At 35.7% G+C, this 15,074-nt stretch overlaps 1 protein-coding gene across 2 annotated transcripts in view; it reads right to left on the bottom strand.

Moving 5' to 3' along the window:
- Window positions 1–6,550: 6,550 nt before the first annotated feature.
- Window positions 6,551–15,074, bottom strand: part of Hspa14 (heat shock protein family A (Hsp70) member 14) — a 29,888-nt gene continuing 21,364 nt past the window's right edge. For both annotated transcript variants that reach the window (XM_046448347.2, XM_046448348.2), the window contains 4 exons: window positions 9,560–9,772; window positions 8,844–9,017; window positions 7,288–7,358; window positions 6,551–6,726 (listed from right to left, as the gene is read on the bottom strand). In XM_046448347.2, coding sequence (XP_046304303.1) covers window positions 6,648–6,726; window positions 7,288–7,358; window positions 8,844–9,017; window positions 9,560–9,772 — 537 coding nt within the window. In that variant the 3' untranslated portion in view covers window positions 6,551–6,647. The remainder of the gene's footprint in view (window positions 6,727–7,287; window positions 7,359–8,843; window positions 9,018–9,559; window positions 9,773–15,074) is intronic.

Below are 15,074 nucleotides of genomic sequence, written 5' to 3'. Positions count from 1 at the left end.
TTTAATGCAAATTCAAATTCAGTAGGTCTGGAATGGGACCTGAGCTGCTGCATTTCTGTCAAGCTCTATCTGATGCTGCTGGGGGAGCCTGGGTGTGCCACACTATGGTAGCAAGACTGCAGGATGACTCCAGGAACTCCAAACTGGTCCCACACCCTCGACGACCCCATTCCTACCCTGATCCTATCCATTCTTCACTCCGCACCCATAGTGATTATTCTAAATAAAGCAAAAATCTTAGAAGAGAAAAATTCGCAGACAGCCATCTGACAGCTACCAAGGATTTTTAAAGATCCATGTGAAAAATTAGTTTTCAAAACGTGATATTTATAAATTGGAAATAAATGAAGAACACTAAAGACATGCTCATTCTATTATGAAATACTTCTCAGGTGCTTAGCCACCTGAGAAGATGTTTATTGTTTTTAATATTAATGTTTAAAAAATTTTTTTTGTTCTAGTTATTCATGACAGATGCATTTTGATACAACATACATAAAGGGAGTATAACTTCTCATTCTTCTGGTTGTACATGATGTAGAGTTACACGGGTCGTGTAATCATACATGCACATAGGATAATAATGTCCTATTTATTCTACTATTATACCTACCCCATACCCCCCCTTCCCTTCTTTCACTCCCCTCTGTCTAATCCAAAGTACCTTCACCACCACTACTTATTGTGAATTAGCATCCACATATCAGAGAAAACATTCAGCCTTTTCAACTTTGTACCAAAAAAGTGTAGAGAAAGATAACAAAATATAATATCCTTATGAATTGATTTGGTTTAATTGCTCATTTTTACAAATTTAACTGTTTTTCTTTTCCTTTTTTTTTTTTTTCCTTCGGTACCAGGGATTGAACTCGGGTACTTGACCACTGAGCCACATTCCCAGCATTATTTTTTATTTTATTTAGAGACAGGTTGTCACTAAGTTGCTTAGCACCTTGCTATTGCTGGAGCTGGCTCTGAACTCAGGATCCTCCTGCCTCAGCTTCCGGAGCCCATGGGATTACAGACAAACAGCACCATGCCTGGCTATTTAACTGTTTTGTATGAGTATCTCATTACCTTGGTAAGAAGGAATAAAAGGCCCTATAAGCCCCATACAAGGACTTTTCTAGATACTTCTATAGACCCTCTAAGACTTGGATGAAGCCTCCTCTCCTTCCCAAGGCCTTCTTTCCTTCTGCGCTCCCCAGTTGTTCTCAGTGCCCCTCCTGTGATCTCATAGCAGACCATGAGTACGCATCACTACTCAACCTCTTTCTTAGTCCTCCTTTTTTCCACAGAATTCTCTGCTGTCCCCTTTTCAGCTAGCCTTCCTCTACCCAACCCAAACATTAGGCACTCCCAGGACTTGGCTGTGGGACCGCATTTCTCTTAACGGTGACAGAGAAATCTTACACTGGCTGGTTGAAACATCATTTTTATGCTTCAGATTCCCAACTTTTGGTCTCTAGCGCTGAGCTCTGCCCTCACTTCCAGACTTGAATATCCACAATGCTTAATGGTCATGTCCACTCAGGTGTGACATAAATTTCAAATTGAATACATTCCATTTGAAATTATTTTTGCTGCCATAGCTCATTACCTTTACTCCAGGCTCCACAGGCTTTCTCATAGCAATTCATTGGCACCACTGTTATTCAGGTATTGTTAAGAGAATCTAGGTGTCATCGTGATTCACTCCCTCCTCACTCTCAAAATCACAGTTGTACCTTAACTTATGATCAGGTTATATATCTCAATAAACCCATTATATATTGAAAACATATTAAGTAAAAAATGCATTCAATACACTTAACCTACCAAACACCATGGTTTAGCAACACGGTACACGGTAATTTACCCTCATGATCTTGTGGCTCACTGGGAGCTGTTAGGTCCTGCTGTTGCCAGAGTCCTGAAAAGTATTATACATACACCTATCACTAGCTTAGGAAAAGATCAAAATTCGAAATTTGAAGTAGGATAGGGTTTCTACTGAATAAGTATCACTTTCACACTATTGTAAAGGTGAAAACTTGTCATTAGAACCATCGTAAGTCAGGAAGTGTCTATAATCCCATTAGCTAGTTGAGTCAATACTATCTCCACAGTACCCACCTAGTGCCCTGAGCAGAAGTCCTCTAAAAGCCAAACTGGCTTCAGTTCCACTATGCTCCCCTCCCAATCCACTTTACATCCAGTGAAAGTGATCTGAAACAAAGTGGAACAGCCCTTTCTTACTTTACAGACTTCCCAATACAACTAGAATAAAACTCAAACCTACTGGTGGCCTCAGGGCCTCCTGTGATTGGAACTGGTTCTCTAACCTTACTTTGTTCCACTCTCCCCTTAGTTTCTCTGGGACACCCCTTTACACACATACACACTCATTCAGAAATCTTTCTTTGTGTGGGCTGGGGATGTGGCTCAAGCGGTAGCGTGCTCGTCTGGCATGCATGCGGCCCGGGTTTTATCCTCAGCACCACATACAAACAAAGATGTTGTATCTGCCAAAAACTAAAAAAAAATATATTAAAAAAAATTCTCTCTCAAAAATCTTTCTTTGTGCATCTCCTGTTCTATGCACCTGCTTGGTTCTGGGAATGTAGCAATGGACATAAAAGGTAAACACTGGGGCTAGGGTTGTGGCTCAGTGGTAGCATGCTTGCCTAGCACGCATGGGGCACTGGGTTCGATCCTCAGCACCACATAAATGTAAAATAAAGATATTGTGTCTACCTAAAACTAAAAAATAAATATTAAAAAAAAGGTAAACACGGTTTTTATGGAGCCTGTTTCTTAGTGGGAGGGGCAGATAATAAACAAGTAAATAAATAATTTGTCATCCCAAAATTACTTCCTAGTTTAAGGTATACTTTTCTCCCCTTCTTCATATGGCTATCTTATCACTTGGGTTTCAGTCACTTCTCCAGAAGGGCCTCCTATGTTCACCCTATTTGACATAGCACTTCATCTCTTCTTTAGATACTTAAGAGCACTTATCAAAATCTGTAATTATCTTGTCTGTATTTTTTATTTGTTCTTTATAAATTTTAGTAAAAATTTACAGAATTAGGCTGGGGGTGTACTCTAGAGGTACAACAATTGCCTAGTAAGTGTGAAGCCCTTGTTCCATATCCAACACCAAAAAAAAAATACAGAATGAATATATTGTATTATTTTGTAAATCAAATTTCCTTTGTTTCCCTAGTCTTGAATCTCCTTAATTCCAGGTCAGAGTAGGTATTTTCTCTTTAATATTCACCACTGTGTCTACTATCTAGAAAAACCATTTTTAAAGGTATGGTAGGAAGATCCAGGAGACTCAAGAGCTCATAAATAGTCACCGCCACATAACAATCAACCACAGCCACAATGTTGGTTCTGTGTGATTTTTTTTTAATATATTTTTTTAGTTGTCAATGACCTTTGTTTATGCAACGCTGAGAATCTAATCCAGTGTGTCACACATGCTAGACAAGCACTCTATCACTAAGCCACAACAACCCCAGCCTGCCTGTGTGATTGTTTAACTGACATTGTAGCCATCTTCACTTGTGTAAGTACTCTAAGATGTTCACACAATGTTAAAATTGCCAAAGAATTTCTGAGAATGTGTCCTTGTCAGAGTGACACATGACTGTTTTCATAATGATACCAACATGTTATCTGACTTGTTTATTTTCCTTCTCTCATAAGTATACAGTGGAGTTTTCCAGAGTTTACACAAATTGGATATTGCAAAATACTGATGGAAGAAAGCAGATATCAGAATATAGCTATCTTCTATTAAACCAGACATTAAATAAAGAGATTTGAAAAAATATAGACCATCACTGTTGCCACTACTTTTTAGACAGGTATTTTTCATTAAACTGTTATTCATGTTAACAGTTAAGGAAGGCGGGGGCTACTATGAATGGAACCTAGGGGCCCTTTACTACATACAACCCCAGGGTCTAAGTTGCTGTGGCTGGCGGAGAACTTGAGATCCTCTGGTCTCAGTCTCTTGAGTGGTATGGCAGATAAGTGTATATAGTTATGTAACTATACATATGAATATGTTTATAAAATCTCTTTCCATATCTCTCAGGGTATTATAAATAAAAGTTCAAAAACTCAGAATCTCAGTAAATTTTCTTTTCTTTTTTATTTATTTATTTTTTTGAGATGAGGTCTTTCTATATTGCCCAGGCTGGTCCCAAACTCGGGGCCACAAGCGGTTCTCCCTCTCAGTCACCCGAGTAGCTGGGACTATATGTGCAAGCCACATATGTCTGATCTCAAAAATGTTTAAGTGTAAAAGTTCTGGGACCAAAATGTTTGAAACTCTTCGTAAATCCCAGCTATAAAGGAATAGAGAAGGAAATCAAAAGCAACTGAGAGTCACATACCGATGTCTTAAAGACAAATTACCTTGCTGTCCCAATTTCTTTTTCATAAAAACCACTTTAAAACATGATTTCAGGTGATCCATACTCTTTCAAATTAGTAAATGTTCTCTGAGATCAGATTAAAACAGTACAATGAACAATGGATTAAAAATGTGAATTTAAGTAAAGTAATGCATTTAATATACTTAAAATAGTAGTCAAGAAAAATTAAGTTTAAAATATTAGTGTGTGAATATTAATTCAAAATTCACCATTTATTTACTATGAGACATTGAATAATTTCTTTAAATCGATTTCAGATCTAGAAAACAAATAACATTCCCCATATTACTCTACATATCATGAAGCTATGGCAAGATCAAAATTTTAAATGAGATTATTAAAGCAAGTAAATCATAGTATATGCAGTGTGTAAATGTTACCGTGGTAACTCATTGTCATTTTAGATGTCTGTAGAACTTGTTTTGTTCTCTGTTACTTTATTAGGAATTCTTACATATGTAAAAGCTGCCAGCTCATAATGGAACATTTTATGGCCTTCTTTTATGAAGTGAACATTTGTGTTCCCTATCTCAAAATCAAATGTTGAAATCCAGACCCCTATGTGTTGGCATTAGGAAGCAGGCCTTTGAGAGGTGTTTTGGTCATGCTGGCTAGAGTCCTCATGAGTGGGGTTAGCATTTTAAGAGACCATGGGAATTCTCTTGCCTTCTGTCCTTCATGTTTGGGTATGTCAATGGTTTGCAACCCAAAAAAGGAAACCCTCCCAGAACCCGAAGATGCCAGCACCCTAATCTCAGACTTCCATACTCCAGAATGTGAGAAATAATTTTCTGCTGTGCATAGGCCACCCAGTCTAGGGTTATGCTATGGATTATAGCAGCTCATATCACAACAGCTCCCAACAACTTCACCATTATAGTTAGTCATTTCATTTTTATAGTTGGTTCTCTCCTCCAGACATCAGACATGCAAACAGGCAACATTATAATTAGACATAAACTTTTGCTAACAAGTGTTCAAGTATTTAAATATACATGACAAAGCAGAGATAAGTGGGAAATTCATGGGTGGTGGAATACAAGATGTTTTGCGTTCTTCTAGTTTTTAATATTAATTTTGTAATAAATACATATCAATACATTTTTACAGAGAGAAAAGTTAAAGCTATTTTCACCTTAAATTTTTTTTAAAAACCATTAGAAAATCTAGTTGGCATATCTTTCACAAATTCAGAATAAAAAATTATCACCTGAGGTGCAAGGAAATTTGAAAGTATTTCATAATGCGTCAGAATACTTATTGATAACAATTAGAAAGTTGACATGTCTGGAGGCAAAATAAACCATGCAAAGTGACAAGTCAAGTCAGAAGCAGTGGTATTCCTGTCCTTTTCTATTGTATGCCTAAGCCATAAAATATGCAAAAGATGCATTGACTGACTTGAAGGATATATTAAGATGAGATATCAAAAAGGTGATATTAATATTTTAATTTCAGAAGAAAAAGATGTTTGTTGGAGGGGAAAAAATTAACAAATTTTAACAAAGAAAGATAAAAACCCTTCCCATATTTCTCTCTATCAAAGCTACAATATTTGGTCTTTAGCCTTCTAGACTTCTTTTCTATGTATGTACGCACATGTGGTATGCATGTACACACACACTGCACACTGATACACAACTGTTGAGTTTACTTTTTTAACAAAAGTGATGTCTTGCAAGGCCCTGGATTTGATATTGAGTACTGTTAAAAACAAAAAACACCACCACAACAAAACAGCCTCAACTTTATTACTTATTGGTGCTGGAGACTGAACTCAAGATCTCATGAGCTGAACCAATGTACTACGTGCCCAGATTGGTATCTTAACTTTGCATATGTTTCTTGAATTTTTTCAATTAATATAAAGGACTTTTAATTATTAATTATCTATCAAAAATCAATAAAACCCTTTTAAATTTGGAAGTTATATAAGAATAAAAATTTTTAAAACATCATGCAAAATTTCCAATAAAATTTCCTTCAGCCAACTTAGTTTAATTATAAAGAGCCTCATGATCAAAAATCCTCTATTTACCACTAATACTGGCTTATCTTACATGAAAAATAAAACAAAAAGACTGCAACATATTTTAATTTAATAAACACGACATATGTTTATTGGAAAAGTATTTTAATAAAAACATTGCTTATACACAAAACCAAGTAATATTGATATTCTAGTTCTAAAAAAGGCTTGGGTTATCTAAAACATTAAGATGCAACCTCAATAGTGATCGCTTCACATTTTCCAGTCTCTTGATCTGTGCACGTCACATGTAAAGATCCATCCCTAAACAAACAAAAAATGAATAACATTTTAAAAGCTCATTTTATAAAAACAGAAAGTCCTTAAGAAGTTACTTGAGGACGTGGAGTAAATAAGACTTAATTTAAATTTTTAAAAGAGGATTATTAAGAATAAACACAATTTTAGTGTCTTCAGCTAAATTTAATTAGTAATTTCTTTCCTAGAGCTTTACTATAGCAATAATGAAACATACTTACCCATTCATAGGGCAAAGAATGTCAAGATATAAACCTTAGAAAATTACATTGAAAATTGATAAAAAATTATATCTCCAATTATCACAGATTAAATATTTACACTGACTACACTTAAAGAATTCATAAAATATTCATAATGCAAACCAATGTCTTGAGATAAGCTCTTCTCTGTAAAATACAGTAAGTTTTCAAGGTGAAAAATGTGATTAACTGACAAAAATCTTTCTAAGTTTTTAATAAATGATTTGCCTAGAATGACAATGGTTGAAAAAAATCAATAAACTCACAAAAGGGGTCAAGTTTCAAAATGAATTGTCTTAACATTAGAAGGAGTCTAATTTTGTACCTTTTCATAGTAAGAACAGCTAATATATCACGTAATCCATTCTCTTTTTTATCTAAATCCTGGAGTACAACCTGTTTATGCAAAAAATAAGACAAAGATGATTCAAAACTTTGACATATGCACCAATTATTACAAAGGACAAATTTTACTTTTTACTGAAACAAACCTTTTAAAATAGGGCAGTTTCCAATTCTCCTAACATTTAAACAGAATTCAAAGAATAATAGTTAAGCTTTATTACTGGAAGTGTATACTTGGGATGGAGAACATATAAAACACCTAATGTATTTGTCCCTCTTTAGTATCTAGATTAAAATGACTGTTTATAAGAAGTAGTTTATCTCAGAAAATACAGAGTACTATTTTTAAAAATTTTTTTTAGTTGTAGATGGACACAATATCTTTATTTATTTTTTATGCGGTGCTGAGGATTGAACCCAGTGCCCCATGCTTGCAAGGCAAGTGCTCTGCCACTGAGCTACTTGTCAGACTTTGCCAAGATCAAGTATAATGACCAAAGTAAGTCACTACCTTGTTTTACTCATTTGTAAAAAGAAAAGATTAGAACAGATGGAAATACTGAAAGATTATCTTCCAAGATCAGTGTTACTGACCAATACTTCTCCATCTAGCATCTTTAAGTTAGATAGTGACAGCAGCTGTGGAGTCTCCAGTTGGTTTTAAAGGAAAGGTAGGAGTGAGAGAGCGCCCCTAAGGGGGATACTAAAAGTATCATCAGAGATTAGAGACCTAGTGCATAGGAAAGTGCTTCTATCTACACAGCAGAATTATCAAAGGAGCTTTGAAAACTTAACCAGCAGATGCCAAATTGGTAAGTCTGAGGTGCAGCCCAGGTATGCTATACATACTTTTTCCATTATTTATTTAGTACCAGGAAGTGAACCCAGGAGGGCTTACCATTCAGACACATCCCCAACTCTTTTATTTTAAGACAGGGTTTCGGGGCTGGGGATGTGGCTCAAGCGGTAGCACGCTAGCCTGGCATGCGTGCGGCCCGGGTTCGATCCTCAGCACCACATACAAACAAAGATGTTGTGTCCGCCAAATACTAAAAAATAAAAAAAAAAAAAGACAGGGTTTCACTAAGTTGCTGAGGCTAAGGCTGGCTTTGAACTTGCCATCTTCCTGCCTCAGCCTCCTGAGTTGCTGGGATTACAAGAGGGGTGCACTTTGTAACCACAGGACGTAGGACACCTAACACTTGTTTATGAATGGATTGCCAGGTGCAATGAGCAAGCAAAAAAGTGTTCTTTTCCTCTTCTAGTACCTAATACCAAGGTGAGCCAAGAGCATGAACAGAGAAGCAGTAAAAATACAAACTGCATTTTGTTTTTATTTTTCCAAACTTTCAAATTAAAATCACTATTTCTTCCTTCACCTAAAAATGAATTAAGTAGAAGTAATTCATTCATAAACAAGGGTTAGATATCCTATGTAATTTTTGTATTAATTGAGATATTAAACTGAATCTAATCCAGAAGGAAAAGCTGAACAGTTGCATGTGACTAAGTCACAGTCTAATTTTATGTATTCACCTGGGCAAACTTGGATTCCTCTTTTGCACAGTTCTTCCCCTCAGACTCATAGAGTTCGAGGCATACAGAAGATATATCTCCAGGGGCTTGTAATGTGTGTTGTCTTCGAGCTGGCAAAGGAGTCCCTGATGGAAAGAGTACCGTGAATCTGTTGGCTCCTGACTCATCCACTCCCTGTAAGCAGGAAAATAAGATGCATACCTTTTGATATTTAGATGAGAAAAACTTCTATTATAAATAAAATACATATTCTTTGTTGAAAATGTGGAAACTAGGAAAAGATGAGAAAAATATAAATTAATTCCATCCCACTTTGTTTAAAAAATACATGGAAATATTAGAAGCTTGGGGTTGGGGTTATGGCTCAGCGGTAGAGCATGTGCCTAGCATGCCCTGGGTTCAATCCTCAGCACCACATAAAAATAAATAAATAAATAAATAAATAACTAAGGTAAAGGCATTATGTCCAACTACAATTGAAAAATAAATATTAAAAAAAAGAAATATTAGAAGCTTATGATTATTTCACTTTCCAAAGAAATCAACCTGCTAGATAAATATTAAACTAAAAGAATATAAGAAACTTATTAAAAATAAAACTATAAACCTAAATTTAAAATCTTTACCAGTATAACAAAGTTTTATTGTAAAATCATGGTGTATATGAAAACTTATGTTAATTAATTTGTGTGAATGCACAGAAAAGCTACACATACCTTAACTAAAATATCTTTGGCCGAACACTCTATCATTAGAGAGTCTTCCATTAATACATTTTCTTTCCCAATAAGAATTCCTGCTTCTATAGCTGCACCAATAGGGATGACCTCATCAGGAGGGATAGAATTGAGAAGGTCAACAGCTGGGAAAAGATCTTTAATCAGTTGCTGTAGCCTTGGCATTCGAGAAGCCCCTCCACAAAGGACAATCTAGAAAAAGAAAATAATTTTCAATTCTTTACTTTTACAAGAATGATTGTTTCTCAAAATCAAATGTAATGGGCTGAGCCATCATAACCATACATAATTAAAAAAACCATGCATTTAACATATTGTCATGCTTAATACATAAATATCTAAATCTAACATTTCATATATAATTAACATATTCTTTACTCAAAAAATGCATAAAATACAGTTCAGCAGTATATATGTGGTTCATGATTAATACTCTGCACCTAAGGCTTAACAACAAATAGACACTTGAATAAGATGTTAATATTTTGTACTGTTCCAACATCTTTTAAAGAAATATATGAATAAATACGACATCATTCTTGTGACAAAATAGTGCCATGCTATCTGACTTCACCATGGAAAAATATTGTCTTAAGGAAAAAAAGAGATGTTTTGTATTTTTACAAAACCATATTTTAAGCTCTTAGTCCTATCTGATTAGATTTCTTATTTCTGAAGAACTTAATGTAAAACTGCTCCTTATAAATCATCTACATTCCCCACTCATTCAGCACTTATGACTCCATGGGATTCGGAATATTGAATGAATGAATGAATGAATACCCAGGCAGGGAAATCATCAATAAACACTTCTTATTTTATAGTCTTAACGGTCTCAAAGTCCAATGTGTGGCAGAGAAGAACAACTAATGAGAACTAGGACTCATTAACGTGTCATGTGAATGAAATAAGAGTTACCACATTAATCTTCAGGTGAGGGATGAGTAACATCAGCTGAAGCATTTAAAAAAAAAAAAAAAGTATGTTTGCCTTGGCAAGAAACCACAAAAGGTCTATTTTCTAGGCTTAAAAAAAAACAAAAAGTCCTTTCTAAAATTTTAGGACCCCAGGTAAATACCATGAGAATAAAAAAATATGGCTTTGCAAATTTCTCAAATTCAACATCCAAAAGCTATATTAACAAAACATTAGCTCTATTTTTTTTTTAAATAACCCAGGAAATTTTGGGGTTTTGGTTTTTTTTTGGGGGGGGGATGAAAAGTGTGATACTCTTAATGTTAACAGTAACCAATACGTTTTAATTTAAATAAATTATTTAAGCATTTAGTCTACAATGAGATTTCTGAAAATTTAAATTATAATAGAAAAACATGAATTTCAAATATAGTTAACTATTCTTATCAAAGGCTTTTCAAATACAATTTCTGCAATATTTCATAAAATAAAACAGAGGTTTAAAAAAAAACCCCAGGCATAGTGGCACATCCCTATACTCCCAGCGGCTTAGGAGACTAAGGCAGGAGGATCACAAGTTCAGAGTCAGCCTCAGCAACTTAGCAAGGCTCTAAGCAACTGAGCAAGACCCTGTCTCAAAATAAAAAATAAGGGCTGGAGTTGCAGCTCAATGGTACAGTGCTTGCCTAACACACATGTGAGGCCCTGGGTTTGATACTCAGCACCACATAATAATAAATAAATAAAATAAAGGTGTCATATCCATCTACGACAATAAAAAATAAAATATAAAAAAATAAAAAGGGCTAGGGGTGTGGCTCAGTGGTTAAACACTCCTGGGTTCAATCCCCAGTACCAAAAAAAAAAAAAAAAAAAAAAAAAAATTCAAACCACCTGTATTACTCTGCTCAAGCTGCCTTTAACAGCATACCACAGACTGGATGGCTTAAACAATAGACATTTCATAGTACAAGATCAAGGCAAGGTAGGTTTCATTTTGAGTATTTCACTTGGCTTGTTTGTGGCCACCATGACTTCTTTTTTGTTTCCCAAGGGAGAGAGGAAGGAAGAGAAAGAACCAGCTTTCTGGTTGTCCCTTCATATAAGGACATGGAATTTTATTGGAATAGGGCCCTCACCATGACCACATATGACCTTAGCTACTTCTTTAAAGGTACCATCTCCAATAGGAGATGAGCTGAGGACTATGGCTTCAACATATGAGTTTTGGGGTGGGGTGGGCAGGACTTAACTAATTGGAAATTTTAAAACTGGAAGATAAAAAACAAGGAGATAAAAAACATAGTACTGCACACTTATAATTCCATGAACTTGGGAGGCTGAGGCAGTGGGATCACAAGTTTGAGGCCAGCTTCAGCAACTCAGTGAAGTCCTAAGCTACTTAGTGAAACCTATCTCAAAATAAAAAGAGATGGGGATGTAGCTCAGTGGTAAAACAGCCCTGGGTTCAAGCCCTGGTACCTTAAAAAAAAAAAAAGGAAAATAACAATTATCAGAGGTTATTCTGGTTATTCTTAAAGAAAATGCACATGAAAGACATCACTAGCTCAAGTATTTTATAGGTCTCAGGCATGAAAGTGAATTCAGTTTTTGGGTGTAGGAAGAAAAAAAACTGCCAAGAACTACCAACTCAACTGGGTATAAAAGGGTAAAAATATAATTGCCTGATAATGGAGGTCATGTTTTAAATTTCAAGTTAAAAAATGCAAAATGGATCAAAAAAAGAAAAGTAAAAGTGTGGATGTTTTGGCTTAGAGGTATTGAGTAAAAAAAAAAAATCATATATTATAATATTTTGTCCTTCTGAGTAAGTTCAAGCACTTGAGTCAAAATGGATTAAACCCCCTATTTCTTTGAGGGTCTCATGACTTTTTTTCCAAAGACAGAGAGCAAAAAGAGGGAAGTACAGTCTCTGCATATAGTATCGTAACCTTAGAAGAGGCTGAACACTGATGCACAGATCACAATATATGTGTAGAAGAAAGAAGGGGAGAGAAAACATTAGAAAAGGACCAAGCCCAGGTTGCAGTCTCCTTGAAGCTCAGCCATATGTCTCTGACTGTCCATATGTGTCAGACTTGGGATCAACTGTTGAGTAGATGGATCAAAAAAAGCCACTGATAGCTCCTCATCCAGGGGTGAGGCCATGCACAAGAGCTGAGCAATTCCAGCACTTTCTTAGAATAGAACAATTAAAAAGCAGAGCCCCCCCACCACCACAGGACAACTATTCTTTGAACCATATGTTAAAAGGGGCCATTTTGTTCAGACAATAAGGATAAGATAGAGACTTCTGAAATGGGTTATCTTTTTGCTAACTTAGCATAAATTTTGTGAAAATTAGAAATCATCACAGAAATTTAAATAACAAAATAATTCATCACATAGCTTTAAGACAAATGGAAAGAAAACCATGTATTATGGTGTCCAAAAATACATTTGTGAAAACTCTATACCTATTTCATATTAAAACTCTTTTAAAAATAGGAAAAAAGGAAATGTCCTTCCCACCCACCCTCCAGCCCCTACTGGGAATAGAACTCCAAGGTACTTTACCCCTAAGCTACATCCCCACACCCTTTCATTTTTTTTGAGACAGGTTCTCAATAAGTTGTTGAGACTGGCCATGGACTTTTGATACTCCTCCCTTGGCCTGGCTGGCATTACAGGCATGTATCACCATGCTCACCAGGAAATTCTATCTTCATTAGATAAAGAAAATCTATTTCAAAATAGTTACCAGGAATCATATTTGCTGATAAAAGATTAATAGCATGCCCCTAATAAAAAGAACAAAAGGAGTATGTCCAGTATCAACAAAAGGACTTACATTCTGATCACAGTGATTAAATATAAAACAGAAATAAAGTCAACAAAATGGAGAGAGATTCAGCCTTTCCTGACACCCCTAGCCTACCACATGTTCCTGCTGCCCTTATAATGGCAGCTTCTCAAGAGAGACTCCAATATTCATTATCTCCACAGAATACCTTCTATTCTATAGTAAACTCACATTAGGAAGGAATTTATCTGCACAGCTCTACTACAACTGCTCTTATAGCCAGTCATCCCATATTGCCAAGCCCAATAATCAACCACCAGGTCTCACCTGCCTGCACAGAACAGTTGCTCTTTCCCTCCCTTACTTGCTGATTCTCTTCTTCCCTAGCAGACTAGTCCTAAATCCCCTGTGCTGATCCTCTTCTGTCTATTAACTAATCTCAGGCCTGGGGCTCTGTCTTGGGGTCTCTCCTCTAATGTGGTTCTGCTTGCTCTGCAGGTGATCTCATTCTGCTTGGTGGCTCTAAGTAGCATGTGCTGACAAATGCATACCTCAAGCCCAGACCTCTTTCCCTAAATGCAGACGACAATGTACTCTTCAAGCTATTGCCCAAGTTCTTCTGGTGTTGTGCTCCCTACTTCCTTGCCAGGTTCAGCAATCCCCACTCTCCCTGTTCAGTTATTCTCTTCCACCCACACTACCTCCTGCTGCTCCTTAAACACACCACACATGCTCTCAACCTGCTGTTCCTCTGCCTGGGACACTGGCAGACATTCACATGGCTTGTTCTGGGAATCTGACCTGAAATAATACACTTTGTCACTAGGTAGAGCCTTATCCTGCTTCATCTTTTTTTGTAATACTTATCAAAACTGGAGGCATTATTTTCTCAGCTGTTTATTTATTAACTTTATATCCTAAGTAGAATATCAGTTCTAAAAGGGCAATGACTTTGTTACATTTACTACTGTATCCCAGGTGTCCAGAACCTGTCTAGCATAAAATAAGTATGCTCAATAATTACTTGCGGGTTAATTAGTAAATAAATTTGAATGTATGCCCAGAAAATCCAGAAGGTTCCATTAAAAATCATCAATCCAAAGAGTTCACAAAATGGCAAAATGGAAGATAAAGAAAAATAGAGAATTTAAAAATGAAAATAATAATTAATAATGAAGGTTCACATCTACTCAAAAAGTAAACTGCTTTTTGGTGAGCAATTTGATAACAAATATTAGAAGTCTTAACATCTGAAATTTTATGCTAAATTTTATTTCAAGGAAATTAGAATGATCACAAAGTCGCAAAGACTGCCATTTATAAAATATAAAACTAAAATAACCTACATAGCTAATATAAAGAATTAGTTTTTAAACTATGGTAACATCAATGCAACAAAATCCTATGGAGCTATTAAAATTGCAGTTGTAGAATCTGGGAGCTTTTTTCATAAAATGCAGGGATTAACCACATCCATTTTTTTTTTTTTTTTTGAGAGTGAGAGAGAGAGAGAATTTTTTTAAATATTTATTTATTTATTTTTTAGTTTTCGGCGGACACAACATCTTTGTTTGTATGTGGTGCTGAGGATGGAACCCGGGCTGCACGCATGCCAGGTGAACACGCTACCGCTTGAGCCACATCCCCAGCCCCTAACCACACCCATTTTTCTATGCACCCTTCCATAAGCCTACTAATCTGACAGTAAGAAGGTATAAAAGTAGAAGGGCAAAGAAAGAAAGAGCTTGAGTTAGAGATTTCAACAAATTTTGGAAG

The sequence above is a fragment of the Marmota monax genome, unplaced genomic scaffold (assembly GCF_021218885.2).
Source record: "Marmota monax isolate L192 unplaced genomic scaffold, Marmota_monax_Labrador192_F-V1.1 WCK01_AAM20220418_F8-fsc00066, whole genome shotgun sequence".
NCBI lineage: Eukaryota > Metazoa > Chordata > Mammalia > Rodentia > Sciuridae > Marmota > Marmota monax.
The sequence above is the reverse complement of the archived record's forward strand: the minus strand, read 5'-3'. Positions and strand labels throughout refer to the sequence as shown.